Source organism: Cavia porcellus, unplaced genomic scaffold, assembly GCF_034190915.1.
Source record: "Cavia porcellus strain 051 isolate PalLab524CR breed Dunkin Hartley unplaced genomic scaffold, mCavPor4.1 scaffold_25, whole genome shotgun sequence".
Taxonomy (NCBI): Eukaryota; Metazoa; Chordata; class Mammalia; order Rodentia; family Caviidae; genus Cavia; species Cavia porcellus.
In genome coordinates, this window is record NW_026947508.1 from 29925555 (window position 1) to 29947228 (window position 21674).

Here is a 21674-nt window from a genome sequence, read left to right on the forward strand (position 1 = left end):
TACATTCCTGGGCTTATCTGTATATTTTGCTACCTGTATACTTGAAGAAAAACAATATTTTCCGCATATAATTTGCTTAGCAAGTACCTTTATATACCGTACAAGTACTAATTATTGTTTGAACTATGAAATAGAAATCAAAGTTCAAGGATGAAATGCTACTTAAAATGTTAACTTTTCCTTCCTCAAGAGGTCCTTACACTTACTCAGTTTTGATAAATTCATACGTACATTTGTGACAATCAATTTTCTACCTTTCAAAAAGCCTTCTTTCTTAAAGAAGGCCTTTCTAACCAAGTTTTATTCATTTATTTAATTATTTATTTTTTGGTCTTTTCTGAAACGGGATCTCATTACTCAGTTCAAGCTGCTCACACTGTAACCCACTGGCCTAGAACTCACAGTGATCCTCCCACCTCAGCCTTCTGAGTGCTGGAACTACAGGCATGTGCCACCACGCCTGGCTTTAACCACACTTTTACAAAAGCAGTTCACACATTTTCTTTGGATCACTCAACCCCTCCAAGTTAGGGGTTGTACTATGCTTTCCTGAAATTTTAAGTTGAAACCACCCTGTATGATTAGGAAGCAGCACGGAAACATTAGCAGGCTACTGCTTTTGTGGGCTCTGCCTTCCTCCTCCACAGAGGGCACACAGAGCCTCTGTGAACATACCTTTTTCAATGTGGGTGGAGCCGAAGGGCTGGTGAGCCACAGGGTTTCCTGGATGGCCAGCCGCAGCTTCAGTCTGTGCAGAGGGTGGCTGATGCCAATCTCTTGCTGGATCTGTCTGTCTGACAGAGCTGACATGATGGCCCCACTTTTCACATTTGCTCTGCAGGCAGCCACATAGCAAGCAGGCATCCCAACCCAGAGCTAGAAAGAAGAATGAAAAGACCAGAACATCAGGTAGAGACAGGAGATGCATGACAAGCTTGTGTCATGTAGCATAGGTCTCTGTAGTAAAGGGATGTACCTCCAGCCATTCAACCACGGTTGGCCCGTCCCACTGTGAAAATGGTAAGCCTTGCCTCTGGGCTTCCTCCAGCAACTCAGGCCTGTGAAAAAGAAGACATTCAAATTAAAGAAGCACTGTTACACATCCAACAAGTTAATGGAACAGTCTCTGAGCATTTTCAAAAGTATAACACATATTCTCAGTTCCTTTTATCTTCTACAGTTTTAATGTTATTAACATCATCCTTGTAATGACAGTCACACACATACTATGGAGAACGCCTGAGTAAATAAAAAATGCTACAGAGTTCTCTTGATTCCCAGTCAAATCACCATTACTTCAGAGAATTGAAGAATTACTACCAACTTATAAAACTCAAGCAGAATTTTCATATCCAAGGTAGTAAGACAATTAGGGGAAAACATGAAACCCTACTTCAACAATGAAGAAACAGTATCTAGGAAGAGGAAACCACACCTCAGTTGAGACATCAGTGCCTAATTTTGTGAGAGACTTTAAAAAACAGTGTTTTTGGGGGGTGGTTGTGGTTTGGGGAATGTTGAGACAAAGTCTTGCTATGTATGTAGTCCAGGTTGGCCTCAAACTCTGTGTAACCAGTCTCCCCCAGTGCTTGGATTATAGATGTGTTTCATACTCCCAGCTGTAATGCAGACTTTTAACCACAAAAAGATTATCGTCTAATACAGCAAACAAGTAACAGAGGACAGTTTCTATTGTACACTGCTCTTTAAGTAAACGGGTACTTGATAAGTCACTGGGTCATTCTGTGGTTTTAACCCATTGATCTCTTCTTTAGCCAGCCATTCAACACCTCCTTCAATGCCGAATGTATCACCAGCACAGAAACTCATGCAATACCAAGGCAGTACTGCAGGGAAGTGGGTAGGTGAGTCTTGCATGCACTCCGTAATGTGATTTGAGGTTTCATATATGCTTTATTTCTAAAGACTCAAGTTACACTTTTACTATACTAACATCTCTAAAAGTGATTTGTGTAACACAGTTATGTGAAACAGTAACATTGTAAGCATGGTAAGTCTGACATTAGAACACAAAGGACAAGTATGTTTCAGATACACAAAAACCCTAGTCAGTCTCAGTCAATCAGTCTCTCTTCCCCTTTTCTTTCTTTTGGAAACTTATGTTCCTAAGTAAAATGTTTCATATACAATTTCAACTAAGAGTTCCTTAAGTTACCGCTAAGCTTACAGGAACAATCACCAGGGAGTAACTGTACCAGAGAAGGCAGCAAATGTGTTATCTCAGATGAAACAAGAAAAAAAAAAAAACAAAAAAAAGAAGAAGAACAACAACAACAACAACAATTTTCTAGTTGAAACAAGCAAAGCTATTCACAGAGAAACAGATCAGCAGAAGTGTGCTCCTAAGTACAAGAAGTAGTAGGCTACTGTCATGGTTTATGTCTGTGGCCCCCAGGCCTCATGCATTTTCATTGTGCATTTGTGATGGTTCATTGTCTAGTGCTTGGATTCATGGTGTCAGTGTTACACCCACATAAGAGTGGAGCCAGGATATGATGTAATGGTAGGAAGAAAGTGTATCTTGCTCTTTGCCTGTTCCTACTTGCTGTTTGCAGCCACCATGAACTGTGACCCAGCCATGCCCACCTGCCTTGGAGCCAACTGAGTGTGGACTGAAACCTCCAAAAACTGTAAGAAATAAACTTTTCCTTTCCAAACTTGGGCTTCAGGTATTTTGTCTCAGCAATGAGTAAAAAGTAACTAAGACAGAATTTGGTACCGAAGAATGGGGTTGTTTGCTGTGACTATACCTTACCATGTTTTTCAAGAAATGGCTTTGGAAATGGCTTGTGGGCAGAGTTTGGAAAGGTTTGGATGTGTTGCCTGGATGCATAGAGCTAGAGCAGCTTAGGCAGTTCTGTAGAGGAGATAGTGGTCACAGCTCAGGAGACCAGAAGGCTGATAGGAAGCCTGATGGTAAAGACCAGGCCTGGAAGATTTCTGCTGGGAAGAAGGACTGCAGTGGTTGTTGGACTCCCCATGATGTGAGTTATGGGTTGGCAGAAAGTTGTCTACATTTTGCTCATGTCCAGAGACTTTGCCTGAGACTGAAACAAAGGGCAATGGACTGATTAATCTTGAAAAAGAAATTAAAAAGCAATCAAATGTTGAGTCTGTGGCATGGCTACTGTAGAGGGCTTTTAGCCAGCTTTATGTTGCAAATCAAGAGGAAAGAGCCCAGCGGGATAATTTGCAATACTGTGAGTTTGGCCAGAAAGAATATTTCAGGAAGGCTGTGGATTGTAAAGACAGTGGAGATTCTGATGGCTGAGGGAAAACAGAGAAATAAGAAAGATGGGCCGGGGGCATCCCAGGAAGCAGGTCCCCACCCTGTGCAGCCTCACTGCAAAGGTAAAATAATTTTTTCAGAGGAGAAAGCTGCAGAGCACCAGGTTCCAGAATGGCGACAGAGACCACATGAGTTTCCAGAATGGTGACAGGCCACATGAGGTTCCAGAATGGTGGCAACATAGAGAAGCTTTTCCTCACAATCAGTTAAACAGAGCCCTGTGATCCAGGCAACTGACCCCTACAGCCAAGAGAGAGAAAAGCCTGAGTACTGCTCTAGCTAGCAGCAAACCTTGGCAACATCCACATGGTGCTGATCTTAGGTGCTAGGAAAATGCACAAATTCTGAGGGTAAGATGGCTTCTACCTCTATTGCAAAGGGCCTGGGAGGCCAAGCTGTGTGCCCCTGAGAGGGCAATTTGTGAAGACATAAAGGTGAAGCCAAAGGTGCAGTGGAGACCCCAAAAGTTTGGAAAAGCCAGAAACATGGACGATCCAAGGAAAGCTCCAAAAAGCAAGCAGAGAGGATTTAAGAGAAAAGCTGTAGGAGGTGAAATCCCTGGAAGTGCCTTGGGGGTGGAATCACACAAGCCTTTTGGAGCTTGTAACCATATTGCTTCAGATGCAGAGCAAGGAACTCTAGGACTTAATGTTCATCCTGCTGGATGTTGGATTTGCTTTGTTTCCAATGCTTTATATTCCCCTGTTTGTAACTTTTGGAATAGTAATGTTTATTTTGTGCCTTTGCATTTGAGAAATGTTTAAACTTGTTTCATTTGTACAGGGGTTACAGTTAAGAGTTTGCCATAGATCATGGAGGAGACATGGGACTTGGACTGTTCAGCAATGCTGAAACTTAAGACTTTGGAAACTCTTGGTGGTGGACTAAATGTCTTTTGTATAAAGGATGTACAAGAGTCCTGGGGGCCAGGGGAGGAATGTCATGGTTTATGTCTGTGGGCCCCCAGGCTTCATGTATTTGTATTGTGCATTTGTGATGGTTTATTGTTAGTGCTTGGATTGATGGTGTCAGTGCTATACCCACAGAGGGGTGGAGCCAGGATGTAATGTAATGGCAGGGAGAAGGTGTGTCTTGCTCTTTGCCTGTTCCTGCTTGCTGTTTGCAGCCACCATGAACTGTGGCCCAGCCATGCCCTGGAGCCAACTGAGTGTGTGAAACCTCCAAAAACTGTAAGAAATAAACCTTTCCTTTCCCAACTTGGCCTTTAGGTATTTTGTCTCAGCAATGAGTAAAAAGTAACTAAGACAGCTACCAAACCTGGCTACAGAGCTGCTATGACTCATTTAAGGAAACAAGAACACACACACACACACACACACACACACACACACACACACACACACAGAAAGAGAGAGTGTGTGACAAACATACAGAGAGACAGACAGACAGACAGACAGACAGACAGACAGACTGACTGACCCCAAGAAGCAGTGTAAATCCATTTCTGGGTAAAGATCTGAAATTCTGTAATATTAAGTGAGGGTCTGTCCTGGATGCTCTGGCCAGGCCAGGGAAGAGGAAGACTACTGCTGTAGGTCAGAAGCACTTCTAGATTATGTGCCTATTCAAATAGACTAAGTAAGAACTATGTCCTCAGTAGTCTAAAAATGATTTTGTTGGTGTTTTCATTATTTTTGATGGTACTGGGGATGGAACCAAGCACTCATTGAACTAAACCGCCAGCCATTTGTACTATACTTTTTATCTTGAGACAGTTTCTTAAGTTGCCTAGAACAATGGTATTGTCATCATAAATGACCCTCCTTCCTGGACCTCCCAGGTAGCTCGGATGATTAAAGGTACATACCACTGCACAGCTGTAATTTGTGAAAGTACATACCAGACATGTACTGCAAACAAGAACAAGGCCCACTACCTGAAGCTTGGTATAAACTGCTGCTGCCTTTACATCCTTCCTCCTCCTTACACCTGCATCCAGATGCAGCAGTGGGAGTGGTGTGAAGGTAGCAGAAGTAGGATGATACATTCAAAAGTCATGGGATGTTAGGAAATAACACAGAAGACCCTGGCTGGGGAGTTGGCCCAAGTTCCACCTACAGGTAGCTACACCTCCCCTACCAGGTAGTTTGTGGACTACGAGATTGGGCACCTAACCTTGGTTAACACGATAGGTGGGCACATTAGAGTCCAGTTTTCTTGAGAGTTGTTCCCAAAAGTGTACAGAAGGATCCTGTGTTAAGATGCAGAATCTGGAGCCTGCAGACACTTCTGCGCACCTCTACTCTGGCTCTTTGCAATGTTTGGTGATATGCACAACTACCTTCCTTTTACACTGGGTATTGAAACTGGATCTCTTTTGCTTGCTACTGCACATACTTAGTACAGACACCCATTTGTCCAAATCTGTGACCTCCAAGAACTAAATGGCTTCACAGTGTTTACTCACCTACCTGACTATCCACTTAGGTAAGGTTATCCGTCTACCCATATGATTAGTTTGGAATAGGAGAACCACCTATTTCCTCCCCCTCTACTAAAGCTGCAAACATTTAAGCTTTAGCAACATTCATTCTTTTCTTGCTCAACTTCCCAAATAATAACTCTTCCAGCTCTGAGCCCCAAAGCTTCAAGCAAGGTAATCAAGCTGGGTATGGTGGCATCATCTATAATCCAGCATGTGGGAGATGAAGGCAAGAGGATTACCATGAATTCAAGGCTAGTCTGGACTACATAAGGAGCCCCCAGGGGAAAAAAAGGAAAAATTTAAAAAGAGCAAATAAAAACATAGTAACCAGTGGGGGGGGGCATACTCTGCAGAATGTCCATCATCTGTCCACACTGAATAGCCACCAAGGGTATCTGAATAATATGTCAGTAATCCTAGATGTTGATGTGTCATATCCATCAACTCCAGAAGAAAACCCCTTTGGTTTCTTCTGATATTTGCTTGCTCCTGGGCTGTGAGATATCATATCCCAATAGATGTGACAGGCAGGCCAAGCTGGGGCCCTTTGCAGAAGGTGGCTGGGCACTAGATTGCTCTGTTCCTGACATTGTCAGAGCTTCTTTTCTTCAGCTTATAGCTTCTCCCATAGAACCAAACACTAGACACCAGGGTTGATTTTTATAATATCTGCTCTAATGCCAGGATGATGGTACACACCTGTAATCCCAGTACTTTGGAAGCTGAGGCAGGAGAATTGCTATGAGCTGAAAGTCAGCCTGGGTTACATAATGATTTCAAGTCCAACCTGAACAACACAGTGAGACCCTTTTTTAAAAAAAGAAAAGGAGGCCAGGAATTTAGCTCAGCAGCATAGCACCTGCCTGGCAAGTGCAAGGGCATGAGTTTGATCCCCAGTACCAAAAAAGGAAAAGAAACGAAACACACACACACACACACACACACACACACACACAAACACAGAGTATCTGCTCTAATGCAAACTGATATGGGAACCTTCCTGCCTTTAAATTAGAGACTGGGGGCTGAGTGTAGCTCATTAGTAAAGCACTTGCCCAGCCTTCACAAGGTGCTATGTTTGATCTGCAGCACCAACATGTATATACATGCATACATACATACATACATACATACATACATACTGTTGGAGGAGGCAGCTATTTTAGATTCTGTCATACTAATGATGGAGCTCAGGGCTTTAGCATACTAGGAAAGTGTTCTACAGCTATGCTGTATTCTCTTGGACCAAAATACACTAAATTCTCTGGGGAACAAATGCGTAAAATAAAAGTTACGTGAAGGCCAGGGATTTAGCTCAGCAGCTTAAGGGCCTGCCTGGCAAGTGTGAGGTTGTGAGTTTGATCCCTGGTACAAAAAATGTCATGTAATCTATGAATTATGATATATTTTATAATGTAGGCAAAAGCACAATGGTAAAGCTGCCCTTCATTTCAAGAAGCTTGTGCGAGTTTCTGCAGAATAAACATTATCTAAGTGACATATAGCAAGAACTTTAACTCTCCATAGTAAATACATGACTGTATTTCCAAGAGATGGGACACTTTTCAAATTCAGGGGTCTTGCACAAGGGCTAAGGAGACCCTTTCTCATGGCTGCAGCTCAGGCTCACATTTCACATGCTAGTCACACTGTGAGGAAGAGTACTGGGGACCAGTGTGTTGTTTTGACAAGTGAGGAATGGAAGCAACTTTTCTCACCAAACAGAAATATACTCTTGGGAAGTTTAGCAGAGAACCCAAAGCTGGTAACACCAGCACTCCACACTATATGATTCAGAGTACCACTGAGTATGGCTCCATGTGTAACCAACTTCCCACAGCAAATGCACCACAATGCCACACAACCGGAAGGAGAGCACTACAAAGACAAAGGTGAGTTGGAGATCCATGTTTTGAAACTTCACACAGCATTCTATGAGCTGATGAACGGACTCCAGTCTGAGTCATGCTGATAGTTGCATTGACTACTGAGCACCTCAAGTGTCAGCAGAGCATCAAATTCTTCCAGTAATTCTCAGAGAGCATGAGTTCAGCTGGTCAACATGTGCACTGAGTCCTGGGAACCCTCCTTCAGTCAATGTGATAGGCTAGTGGTTCAGCGGCAAGGAGCATGGCCTACAGCCAAGTTAGGGCTCATCACAAGAAGTACTGTATTTCTGAGAAAGTACCAAAGTGTTGAACTGTACTCTGTATTCACAGAACAGTTTTTTATTACATCAAGAATGCTCAAAGTAGCTGGATGTGGTTGTGCATGCCTGTAATTCCAGCACTTGAGAGGCTGAGGCAGGAGGATCATTGTGAGTTTGAGGTCAGCCTGAGCTACAAAGTGAGCTCAAAGCCAGCCTGAACTGCATAGTGAGACCTGTCTCAGAAAAACAAAAACAAAAAAAAACAAAACAAAAAAACAAAACAAAACAAAACAATAATGCTCAAAGTATTAAACTGTACCCTGTATTCACAAAATACTTTTTTTCTTCAAATCAATTACAATTCAGGTTATCTGACAGATATCACAAAACTGCCCACCATAGTCAGATGACTACTTTAGAATTTTCCCTATGAACTTTCTACTATGGTTGAGAAATCACATATGCATCCCACATAGAACTATAAAGTACAGAGCAAAGACCCATTCTTAGACACCTTGAAACAGCCACAACAGATGTTTGGAGTAAGCAGCATAAACTTGAATCTCCTTGCTACCGAGAAATCTCCCTCCCTACCACCACACACACACACACACACACACACACACACACACACACACACACACAAACCTGTAAACATGCATGCCTGGTGTGCAATTTAATCATGTGTTTGGGCAAATAATTCAAAGCCTGTCCTGAGGGTGCACACACACTTCTTGAGAGTTAGAAAGTCAATTTTTACAACAGGGAAACATTTTGGTTTTCTGTTTTTTGCTTTTATTGTGGTACTGGGGATTGAACCTAAGGCCTTAATGCATGCTAAGAGTACTACACTACCGAGCCACATCCCCAGCAAAATAGCCAAACATATTAGGAAAATTATTTCTTCTCTTCCATGAAACATAAACTTCAGAAGGCAATGGGGTGAATGATCAAGCTGTGCTGCTGTTGTTTTTATTACATTGAAATGAGCACGTGAAATAAAAGACACTGGCAAAATCTAGGCAACACTATTTCTTTAGCATGGTTTCGAGAGGGAAAATGACTAGCTTTAATATTAAGCTCCACAAAGCCAACTGCTCATTGCTTAAATTATTATAAAAGACTTTTACACAGTTCAGATTTTGTGGTTAAATGGTACTATAAAATTCTATTTACAGAGCACCAAAGATTGAGTATTTGTATAGAATGTTTCCATAACAGAATTTCACCTGCAATGGCATGTCATCACTGTTGAGCTGCTTAAAACAGTTACTATGGCCAAGTGCGGTAGCACATGCCTGTAATCCCACCACTTGGGCAACTAAATCAGGAGGACTGCTGTGAGTTCAGTCCAGCCTGAATTACAAAGTATGATTCTTGTCTCAAAAAATAAATGAATAAAATAAAAAACAAAAGACTCATTATAATATGAAAAACTTCATATATAAGTTAGCTATGAAATAAAAGACAGACAATAGAAGAAAAAAGTTATTGTAACTCAGCATGGAAAATATATCTAAAGGAATACTTCGACTTAGTACAATTGTGTTCCATCTTTTATATGTGTTTTGGCTTATAGTCTGGTATGTTTGATATATATATATATATAATATATATTGATATTGATATATATATCTTATATATATATATATATTTCTTTTTAATAGTCTTATTTTTAATCTGTATACATGACAAGGGTTTATAAGAGAAATGCATGAATGGGATTCTGGCAAAATACAAGGATGGTGGAAAATAAAGAATAGAAATGTGTCATGGACATGTATCAACTCCCAAGAACCAACATGATTATTATGTACTGCAAACACATACCAATAGAAGTTTAAAAAAAAAAAGGCAGTCATGAATTCAGAGAAGACAACTAAAATGAGTGAGATTAAATAACTTTCCAGCAGAAAGGGTTCCTAGGGATTCGAGTGCAACGCTAGTGTCAGGGCCTTTGCACTCTGAGTTCCACACAGTACTGGCTTCACTGAGAAGTGGACACCTGATGTTTCCCATATACAAATTTATCCAAGAACCCACCAACTTTCACCTTTTCTCAAGACCAGTGTGCCCATCTTACCTTAGGCTTTCAAACTTTCCCTACTGTCAAGTTCAAATTGTACCTCTTAGACATTACATACTGTCTGATTTTGTTGCAGAAAGCTTTTTGATTGATATTTTATTAATCATCTCACTAGGAAAATGTCTCAACCTATCTAGTTCACTTATAACTCTAGTTTTGGGTGTGATCAGCTTACACAACCAATCCTACATCAGAGAAGTGTACATACTTCCCTGATATGTTGGTGCCTGTGCTCCCCTATGCAAAATCATTCGGAACAGTATATATTATTTTCAGAATCTATCTTTATGTGGGCCTAGGGATGGTATGTCAAGCCAGTACGCTCTCACTTATACTCCACTCCTCAGCCCCTTAAGATTTAGTAGAGGATTATAGTTCAATAATACACTGTAAAGTAGAGATCCAATCTCAGATAAAATGTAAAATTATATCACGGTAAATGCTTCTGGAGGACCACTTGTGTAAACAATAGAAGTCACCACAGTGACCTTAATTATAGCTTATTTAGGACTTGTGTCCAAGTTTTAAACATATACATGCACATATATAATTCTATCAAACTGAGAAAAAGCCACACGATGCATGAACAACTGTAACAGTCATTTGACAGTTGAGAAAACTGAAGCCTAAGCTAAATAACTTTGTCAGACAGCTAACTAGAGAATTAACCAGGATTCAGCAGCCAAAGCTCAAAGGGCCAAGCCTAACTATTACCCATTCTATCATCTAGAGAGACAACTCTGCAAAGGAAGACTGAGAATACACATGTGAGTTCAGTCAAAGTTTCCAAATGTCCTCTGTTCTCCAGACATGATGGCTTAAAACAGGCTTTAGGTCAATGGAGGCAAACCTATGGCATGCATGTTGCAGCAAGCTCTTTGTACCACTGAAAGCTCTATCACTGCTTTAGGTTCATCTTTCAAAAGACAATGTATTTACAATAGCTAGAAATTACACTTAAAATCAGCTAAGAATGATGGTTAACTCAGAAAACTGTTTCATGAGATGGAGAAATAACAAAAAGCTTACTTTTTTTGAAGTTGATGATTTTTTTCATCCTTTCCTCCCAATTTGCTAAGTTGGAAGGCATCCTGAGATGAGTTTTCCGTTTCAGAAACAACAGCTACAAAAGAGAAGAAAAGCCCCCAAATTTAGAGTAAATTAACAGGGCAAAGTTTCATGTTTCACAAATAGGAAGAAGATTCTGCAGGTAGAGAGCTGAATCATTTCTGAAGTGTAAGCTTCCGAGCAAACACATATAAATGTTCAAGCGTATAAATTAGCATATAAGAGGGTTATTCATTCACGCCAAATGAATGTCCACTGCTCTGCTCTGGTTCACATGTGGGCAGACTGGGCTGTCTGGAGAATGCTCAGCCATGATTCCTTGTGGGCACTGGACACCTGTGGCAGGTACATAGGAAAAAGCTCACGCTCTCCCAATCCCAGCAGTTAGGACAGCTGCCTAAAACCGGCCCACCTTGTCTTGGTGATTCTTTGCCAGTTTGTCCAGGCAGACCCTTTTTCTTTTTGCCAAACAAACGACCAGTGGAGGACTTGATGCTCTTCTTCTTTGGGGCTTTGTGGAGCGCGTCCTGCCTGCTGTCACTGGTACTGGGATTGTTCACAGGACCTTCCTGGGAGCCTGTTGAGCTTCAAAGAAATAAAATGGATTTTTACCACCCTCTTCCCAGCTCCACAGTCCATTCACACGTACAAGAACAGTCTGCATTTTTAATATTCCTACCTTCAACTTCCTAAAAAACGTTTTGAGTCTCTTACACACAGTACAATATGCATTGTGATGCAGGGTCCCAGTAATGCTTCCACAGACCTGTGTCTGGAAAGCCAAGATTCTGATGTGCTCCCTGCTCAGAGCAGGCCTGTACTCTGGCCTGCCAAGGGAACACCCTCTGCAGGGGCCTTGCTCAGGCACTGAGGGATGCACTCAGTCAACAGGAAAGAAAACAAGGTTTCAGAAGCCTGACTGTAATTATAACTTATTTAGGAATTGTGTCCATGTTATAAAACATATACATGCACATATATAATTCTATTGAACTGAAAAACAGCCACATGATGTATGAACAACTGTAACTGCCATTTGACAGTTGAGAAAACTGAAGCACAGGATAAGTAACTTTGTCAGAGACACACAGCTAACTAGAGAATTAACCAGGATTCAGCGGCCAGAGCTCAAATGGCCAAGCCTAACTATTACCCATTCTATCATCCTGGGAGACAACTCTGAAAAGGTAGACTGAGAATACATGTGTGAATTCAGTCAAGATTTCCAAATGTCCTCTGTTCACCAGACATGATGGCTTAAAACAGGCTTTAGGTCAATGGAGGCAAACCTATGGTGTGCATGCTGCAGCAAGCTCTTTGTATCACTGGAAGCTCTATCACTGCTTTAGATTCATCTTTCAAAAGACAATGTACTTACATAGCTAGAAATTACACTTACAATCAGCTAAGAATGACTGTTAACTCAGAAAACTGTTTCATGAGATGGAGAAATAACAAAAAGCTTACTGTTTTTGAAGTTGACGATTTTTTTCATCCTTTCCTCCCAATTTGCTAAGTTGGAAGGCATCCTGAGATGAGTTTTCGGCTTCAGAAACAACAGCTACAAAAAAGAAGAAAATTCCCCAAAGTTAGAGTAAATTAACATGGCAAAGTTATATGTTTCACAAATAGGAAGAAGATTCTGCAGGTAGAGAGCTGAATAATTTCCGAAGGGTAAGCTTCCGAGCAAACACATATAAATGTTCAAGCGTATAAATTAGCATATAAGAGGGTTATTCATTCACGCCAAATGAATGTCCACTGCTCGGCTCTGGTTCACATGTGGGCAGACTGGGCTGTCTGGAGAATGCTCAGCCATGATTCCTTGTGGGCACTGGACACCTGTGGCAGGTACATAGGAAAAAGCGCATGCTCTCCCAATCCCAGCAGTTAGGACAGCTGCCTAAAACCGGCCCACCTTGTCTTGGTGATTCTTTGCCAGTTTGTCCAGGCGGACCCTTTTCCTTTTTGGCAAACAAACGACCAGTGGAGGACTTGATGCTCTTCTTCTTTAGAGCTTTGTGGAGTGGGTCCTCCCTGCTGTCACTGCTGCTGGGAACGCTCACAGGACCATCCTGGGAGCCTATTGAGCTTGAAGGAAAGAAAATGGACTTTTACCACCCTCTTCACAGCTCCACAGTCCATTCACATGTACAAGAAAGGTGTGCATTTTTAATATTCCTACCTTCAACTTCCTAAAGAATTTTTCAACTCTCTTACACACAATACAATATTCATTGTGATTCAGGGTCCCAGTAATGCTTCCACAGACCAGTGTCTGGAAAGCCAAGATTCTGATGTGCTCCCTGCTCAGAGCAGGCCTGTACTCTAGCCTGCCTGGTTTGGACACATAAGGGAACACCCTCTGCAGGGGCCTTGCTCAGGCACTGAGGGATGCACTCAGTCAACAGGAAAGAAAACAAGGTTTCAGAAGCCTGACTGTAATTATAACTTATTTAGGAATTGTGTCCATGTTATAAAACATATACATGCACATATATAATTCTATTGAACTGAAAAACAGCCACATGATGTATGAACAACTGTAACTGCCATTTGACAGTTGAGAAAACTGAAGCACAGGATAAGTAACTTTGTCAGAGACACACAGCTAACTAGAGAATTAACCAGGATTCAGCGGCCAGAGCTCAAATGTCTAAGCCTAACTCTTAACCACTCTGTCCACTAGGGAGACAACTCTGCAAAGGGAGACTGAGAATAAATGTGTGAGTTAAGTCAAAATTTCCAAATGTCCTTGGTTCTCCAGACATGATGGCTTAAAACAGCCTTTAGGTCAATGGAGGCAAACCTATGGCGTGCATGCTGCAGCAAGCTCTTTGTATCACTGAAAGCTCTATCACTGCTTTAGATTCATCTTTCAAAAGACAATGTATTTACATAGCTAGAAATTACACTTAAAATCAGCTAAGAATGACTGTTAACTCAGAAAACTGTTTCATGAGATGGAGAAATAACAAAAAGCTTACTGTTTTTGAAGTTGATGATTTTTTTCATCCTTTCCTCCCAGTTTGCTAAGTTGGAAGGCATCCTGAGATGAGTTTTCTGTTTCAGAAACAACAGCTACAAAAAAGAAGAAAAGCCCCCAAATTTAGAGTAAATTAACAGGGCAAAGTTATATGTTTCACAAATAGGAAGAAGATTCTGCAGGTAGAGAGCTGAATCATTTCTGAAGGGTAAGCTTCCGAGCAAACACATATAAATCTTCAAGAGTATAAATTAGCACATAAGAGGGTTATTCATTCAAGCCAAATGAATTTCCACTGCTCTGCTTTGTTTCACATGTGGGCAAACTGGGCTGTCAGAAGAACGCTCAGCCATGACTCCTCATGGGCACTGGACACCTGCAGCAGGCACATAGGAAAAATCTCAGGCTCTCCCAATCCCAGCAGTTAGGACAGCTGCCTAAAACCGGCCCACCTTGTCTTGGTGATTCTTTGCCAGTTTGTCCAGGCAGAACCTTGTTCTTTTTGCCAAACAAACGACCAGTGGAGGACTTGATGCTCTTCTTCTTTGGGGCTTTGTGGAGCGCGTCCTGCCTGCTGTCACTGGTACTGGGATTGTTCACAGGACCTTCCTGGGAGCCTGTTGAGCTTCAAAGAAATAAAATGGATTTTTACCACCCTCTTCCCAGCTCCACAGTCCATTCACACGTACAAGAACAGTCTGCATTTTTAATATTCCTACCTTCAACTTCCTAAAAAACGTTTCGAGTCTCTTACACACAGTACAATATGCATTGTGATGCAGGGTCCCAGTAATGCTTCCACAGACCTGTGTCTGGAAAGCCAAGATTCTGATGTGCTCCCTGCTCAGAGCAGGCCTGTACTCTAGCCTGCCTTGTTTGGACACATAAGGGAACACCCTCTGCAGGGGCCTTGCTCAGGCACTGAGGGATGCACTCAGTCAACAGGAAAGAAAACAAGGTTTCAGAAGCCTGACTGTAATTGTAACTTATTTAGGAATTGTGTCCATGTTATAAAACATATACATGCACATATATAATTCTATTGAACTGAAAAACAGCCACATGATGTATGAACAACTGTAACTGCCATTTGACAGTTGAGAAAACTGAAGCACAGGATAAGTAACTTTGTCAGAGACACACAGCTAACTAGAGAATTAACCAGGATTCAGCGGCCAGAGCTCAAATGGCCAAGCCTAACTATTACCCATTCTATTATCCTGGGAGAACACTCTGAAAAGGTAGACTGAGAATACATGTGTGAATTCAGTCAAGACTTCCAAATGTCCTCTGTTTTCCAGACATGATGGCTTAAAACAGGCTTTAGGTCAATGGAGGCAAACCTATGGCGTGCATGCTGCAGCAAGCTCTTTGTATCACTGAAAGCTCTATCACTGCTTTAGGTTCATCTTTCAAAAGACAATGTATTTACATAGCTAGAAATTACACTTAAAATCAGCTAAGAATGACTGTTAACTCAGAAAAATGTTTCATGAGATGGAGAAATAACAAAAAGCTTACTGTTTTTGAAGTTGACGATTTTTTTCATCCTTTCCTCCCAATTTGCTAAGTTGGAAGGCATCCTGAGATGAGTTTTCTGTTTCAGAAACAACAGCTACAAAAAAGAAGAAAATTCACCAAATTTAGAGTAAATTAACATGGCAAAGTTATATGTTTCACAAATAGGAAGAAGATTCTGCAGGTAGAGAGCTGAATCATTTCTGAAGTGTAAGCTTCTGAGCAAACACATATAAATGTTCAAGCATATAAATTAGCATATGAGAGGGTTATTCATTCAAGCCAAATGAATGTCCACTGCTCTGCTTTGTTTTACATGTGGGCAAACTGGGCTGTCAGAAGAACGCTCAGCCATGACTCCTCGTGGGCACTGGACACCTGCAGCAGGCACTTAGGAAAAATCTCAGGCTCTCCCAATCCCAGCAGTTAGGACAGCTGCCTAAAACCGGCCCACCTTGTCTTGGTGATTCTTTGCCAGTTTGTCCAGGCAGAACCTTGTTCTTTTTGCCAAACAAACGACCAGTGGAGGACTTGATGCTCTTCTTCTTTGGGGCTTTGTGGAGCGCGTCCTGCCTGCTGTCACTGGTACTGGGATTGTTCACAGGACCTTCCTGGGAGCCTGTTGAGCTTCAAAGAAATAAAATGGATTTTTACCACCCTCTTCCCAGCTCCACAGTCCATTCACACGTACAAGAACAGTCTGCATTTTTAATATTCCTACCTTCAACTTCCTAAAAAACGTTTCGAGTCTCTTACACACAGTACAATATGCATTGTGATGCAGGGTCCCAGTAATGCTTCCACAGACCTGTGTCTGGAAAGCCAAGATTCTGATGTGCTCCCTGCTCAGAGCAGGCCTGTACTCTAGCCTGCCTGGTTTGGACACATAAGGGAACATCCTCTGCAGGGGCCTTGCTCAGGCACTGAGGGATGCACTCAGTCAACAGGAAAGAAAACAAGGTCTCAGAAGCCTGACTGTAATTGTAACTTATTTAGGAATTGTGTCCATGTTATAAAATATATACATGCACATATATAATTCTATTGAACTGAAAAACAGCCACATGATGTATGAACAACTGTAACTGCCATTTGACAGTTGGGAAAACTGAAGCACAGGATAAGTAACTTTGTCAGAGACACACAGCTAACTAGAGAATTAACCAGGATTCAGCAGCCAGAGCTCAAATGGCCAAGCCTAACTATTACCCATTCTATTATCCTGGGAGAACACTCTGAAAAGGTAGACTGAGAATACATGTGTGAATTCAGTCAAGACTTCCAAATGTCCTCTGTTCTCCAGACATGATGGCTTAAAACAGGCTTTAGGTCAGTGGAGGCAAACCTATGGCGTGCATGCTGCAGCAAGCTCTTTGTATCACTGAAAGCTCTATCACTGCTTTAGGTTCATCTTTCAAAAGACAATGTATTTACATAGCTAGAAATTACACTTACAATCAGCTAAGAATGACTGTTAACTCAGAAAAATGTTTCATGAGATGGAGAAATAACAAAAAGCTTACTGTTTTTGAAGTTGATGATTTTTTTCATCCTTTCCTCCCAATTTGCTAAGTTGGAAGGCATCCTGAGATGAGTTTTCTGTTTCAGAAACAACAGCTACAAAAAAGAAGAAAATTCACCAAATTTAGAGTAAATTAACATGGCAAAGTTATATGTTTCACAAATAGGAAGAAGATTCAGCAGGTAGAGAGCTGAATCATTTCTGAAGTGTAAGCTTCTGAGCAAACACATATAAATGTTCAAGCGTATAAATTAGCATATAAGAGGGTTATTCATTCAAGCCAAATGAATGTCCACTGCTCTGCTTTGTTTCACATGTGGGCAAACTGGGCTGTCAGAAGAACGCTCAGCCATGACTCCTCGTGGGCACTGGACACCTGCAGCAGGCACATAGAAAAAATCTCAGGCTCTCCCAATTCCAGCAGTTAGGACAGCTGCCTAAAACCGGCCCACCTTGTCTTGGTGATTCTTTGCCAGTTTGTCCAGGCAGAACCTTTTTCTTTTTGCCAAACAAACGACCAGTGGAGGACTTGATGCTCTTCTTCTTTGGGGCTTTGTGGAGCGCGTCCTGCCTGCTGTCACTGGTACTGGGATTGTTCACAGGACCTTCCTGGGAGCCTGTTGAGCTTCAAAGAAATAAAATGGATTTTTACCACCCTCTTCCCAGCTCCACAGTCCAGTCACACGTACAAGAACAGTCTGCATTTTTAATATTCCTACCTTCAACTTCCTAAAAAACGTTTCGAGTCTCTTACACACAGTACAATATGCATTGTGATGCAGGGTCCCAGTAATGCTTCCACAGACCTGTGTCTGGAAAGCCAAGATTCTGATGTGCTCCCTGCTCAGAGCAGGCCTATACTCTAGCCTGCCTGGTTTGGACACATAAGGGAACACCCTCTGCAGGGGCCTTGCTCAGGCACTGAGGGATGCACTCGGTCAACAGGAAAGAAAACAAGGTCTCAGAAGCCTGACTGTAATTGTAACTTATTTAGGAATTGTGTCCATGTTATAAAACATATACATGCACATATATAATTCTATTGAACTGAAAAACAGCCACATGATGTATGAACAACTGTAACTGCCATTTGACAGTTGAGAAAACTGAAGCACAGGATAAGTAACTTTGTCAGAGACACACAGCTAACTAGAGAATTAACCAGGATTCAGCGGCCAGAGCTCAAATGGCCAAGCCTAACTATTACCCATTCTATCATCCTGGGAGACAACTCTGAAAAGGTAGACTGAGAATACATGTGTGAATTCAGTCAAGATTTCCAAATGTCCTCTGTTCACCAGACATGATGGCTTAAAACAGGCTTTAGGTCAATGGAGGCAAACCTATGGTGTGCATGCTGCAGCAAGCTCTTTGTATCACTGGAAGCTCTATCACTGCTTTAGATTCATCTTTCAAAAGACAATGTATTTACATAGCTAGAAATTACACTTAAAATCAGCTAAGAATGACTGTTAACTCAGAAAAATGTTTCATGAGATGGAGAAATAACAAAAAGCTTACTGTTTTTGAAGTTGATGATTTTTTTCATCCTTTCCTCCCAATTTGCTAAGTTGGAAGGCATCCTGAGATGAGTTTTCTGTTTCAGAAACAACAGCTACAAAAAAGAAGAAAATTCACCAAATTTAGAGTAAATTAACATGGCAAAGTTATATGTTTCACAAATAGGAAGAAGATTCTGCAGGTAGAGAGCTGAATCATTTCTGAAGTGTAAGCTTCCGAGCAAACACATATAAATGTTCAAGCGTATAAATTAGCATATAAGAGGGTTATTCATTCACGCCAAATGAATGTCCACTGCTCTGCTCTGGTTCACATGTGGGCAGACTGGGCTGTCTGGAGAATGCTCAGCCATGATTCCTCATGGGCACTGGACACCTGTGACAGCTACATAGGAAAAAGCTCATGCTCTCCCAATCCCAGCAGTTAGGACAGCTGCCTAAAACCGGCCCACCTTGTCTTGGTGATTCTTTGCCAGTTTGTCCAGGTGGACCCTTTTTCTTTTTGCCAAACAAACGACCAGTGGAGGACTTGATGCTCTTCTTCTTTGGGGCTTTGTGGAGCGCGTCCTGCCTGCTGTCACTGGTACTGGGATTGTTCACAGGACCTTCCTGGGAGCCTGTCGAGCTTCAAAGAAATAAAATGGATTTTTACCACCCTCTTCCCAGCTCCACAGTCCATTCACACGTACAAGAACAGTCTGCATTTTTAATATTCCTACCTTCAACTTCCTAAAAAACGTTTCGAGTCTCTTACACACAGTACAATATTCATTGTGATTCAGGGTCCCAGTAATGCTTCCACAGACCAGTGTCTGGAAAGCCAAGATTCTGATGTGCTCCCTGCTCAGAGCAGGCCTGTACTCTAGCCTGCCTGGTTTGGACACATAAGGGAACACCCTCTGCAGGGGCCTTGCTCAGCCAGTGAGGGTTCCACTCAGTCAACAGGAAAGAGAACAAGGTCTCAGAATCCTCACTGTAATTGTAACATATTTAGGACCTGTGTCCATGTTTTAAAACATATACATGCATATATATAATTCTATTGAACTGAAAAAAAACCACATGATGTATGAACAACTGTAACAGTCATTTGACAGTTGAGAAAACTGAAGCACAAGCTAAGTAACTTTGTCAGAGACACACAGCTAACTAGAGAATTAACCAGGATTCAGCGGCCAGAGCTCAAATGGCCAAGCCTAACTATTACCCATTCTATCATCCTGGGAGACAACTCTGAAAAGGTAGACTGAGAATACATGTGTGAGTTCAGTCAAAATTTCCAAATGTCCTCTGTTCTCCAGACACGATGGCTTAAAACAGGCTTTAGGTCAGTGGAGGCAAACCTATGGCGTGCATGCTGCAGCAAGCTCTTTGTATCACTGAAAGCTCTATCACTGCTTTAGGTTCATCTTTCAAAAGACAATGTATTTACATAGCTAGAAATTACACTTAAAATCAGCTAAGAATGACTGTTAACTCAGAAACCTGTTTCATGAGATGGAGAAATAACAAAAAGCTTACTTTTTTTGAAATTTTTGATTTTTTTCAGCCTTTCCTCCCAATTTGCTAAGTCGGAACGCATCCTGAGATGAGGTTTCTGTTTCAGAAAGAACAGCTATTAAAAAATCAGAAAAGCCCCCAAATTAACATGGCAAAATTATATGTTTCACAAATAGGTTGAAGGTTCTGCAGGTAGAGAGCTGAATAATTTCTGAAGGGTAAGCTTCCAAGCAAACACATACAAATGTTCAAGAGTGTAAAGTAGCACTTATGAGGGTTATTCATTCACGCCAAATGAATGTCCACTGCTCTGCTTTGGTTCACACATGGGCAGACTGAGAAAGCAGACTGGGCTTTTCTGGAGAACCCTCAGCCATGACTCCACGTGGGCACTGCGCACCTGCGGCAGGCACACAGGACAAAGTTCACGTTCTCCCATTCCCAGCAGTTAGGACAGCTGCCGAAACCCCACCCACCTTGTCCTGGTGATTCTTTGCCAGTTTGTCCAGGCCGACCCTTTTCCTTTTTGCCAAACAAATGACCAATGGAGGACTTGATGCCCTTCTTCTTTGGGGCTTTGTGGGGCGAGTCCTGCCTGCTGTCACTGCTACTGGGATTGCTCACAGGACCATCCTGGGCACTTTTTGATCTTGAAGGAAAGAAAATGGACTTTTACCACATGCCCTCTTTAGAACTCCACAGTCCACTCACATGTACCAAAACAGTCTGCATTTTTAATATTCCTACTTCAACTCCCTGAAGATCCTTTCCAGTCTCTTACCCACAGCACACTATGCATAGCAATGCAGGGTCCCAGTAATGCTTCCACAGACCTATGTCTGGAAAGCCAAGATTCTGATGTTGCTCCCTGCTCAGAGGAGGCCTGTACTCTAGCCTGCCTGGTTTGGACATCTAAGGGAACACCCTCTGCAGGGGCCTTGCTCAGCCAGTGAGGTTTACACTCAGCCCTCAGGAAAGAGAACAAGGTCTCAGAAGCCAGAACTGGAATTCCACCTTCCCTCTCAGCAGCTCCTGCAGGCTGGTTCCTTGGATCCTGCTCTCCTGCAAAGTGAGAGCTGTACTATCTCTCAGGACACTGTGGAGACCAATGTGCCTGCTTGATCATACTGCCTGGTATGGAACAAAAGCTTCTAAGAGGAAGTGTGGAAAACAACAGTCTATAAGTAACCAAGCCTTCATGGCCTCCTGATGGAACATGCTTCCTAAAGGGATAGGGACAATGTGGGACTCTCAAGAGCTTAGAAGACCCAGAGTGTGGGAGGGTACCTGAGAGGCACCGATTGTCCACAGAATAGCACGATCCAGAACCTGCCACATCCGTGTGGCAAATTCTTCACCAGGAATAGAAAGAAAGTTCTTAAAAGAAGTGAGTGTGTGGGATCTGAAGAAATGGAGCTTTTCTCTCAAGTGCTAATTTCAAATAATTCCTATTCTTTCTAAACTTTGCCCAAACAGATGGCCTTTTCCACTGGATGTCACTACAGCCGCAGAACAGGAGAACACATTCTAGGTCTAACGTTTAAATAATCACAACCAAATGAGCTTGCT

The 21674-nt window shown here is 42.0% G+C and overlaps 1 protein-coding gene across 1 annotated transcript in view; it reads right to left on the reverse strand.

The window, feature by feature from the left end:
- LOC134472797 (liprin-alpha-1-like) overlaps positions 1-21674 on the reverse strand; it is an 85565-nt gene that overhangs the window by 41204 nt on the left and 22687 nt on the right. The window contains exons 7-12 of the mRNA XM_063235123.1: positions 20582-20754; positions 20127-20202; positions 18957-19230; positions 11021-11142; positions 977-1058; positions 676-876 (exon numbers count right to left, since the gene is read on the reverse strand). Coding sequence (XP_063091193.1) covers positions 676-876; positions 977-1058; positions 11021-11142; positions 18957-19230; positions 20127-20202; positions 20582-20754 — 928 coding nt within the window. The remainder of the gene's footprint in view (positions 1-675; positions 877-976; positions 1059-11020; positions 11143-18956; positions 19231-20126; positions 20203-20581; positions 20755-21674) is intronic.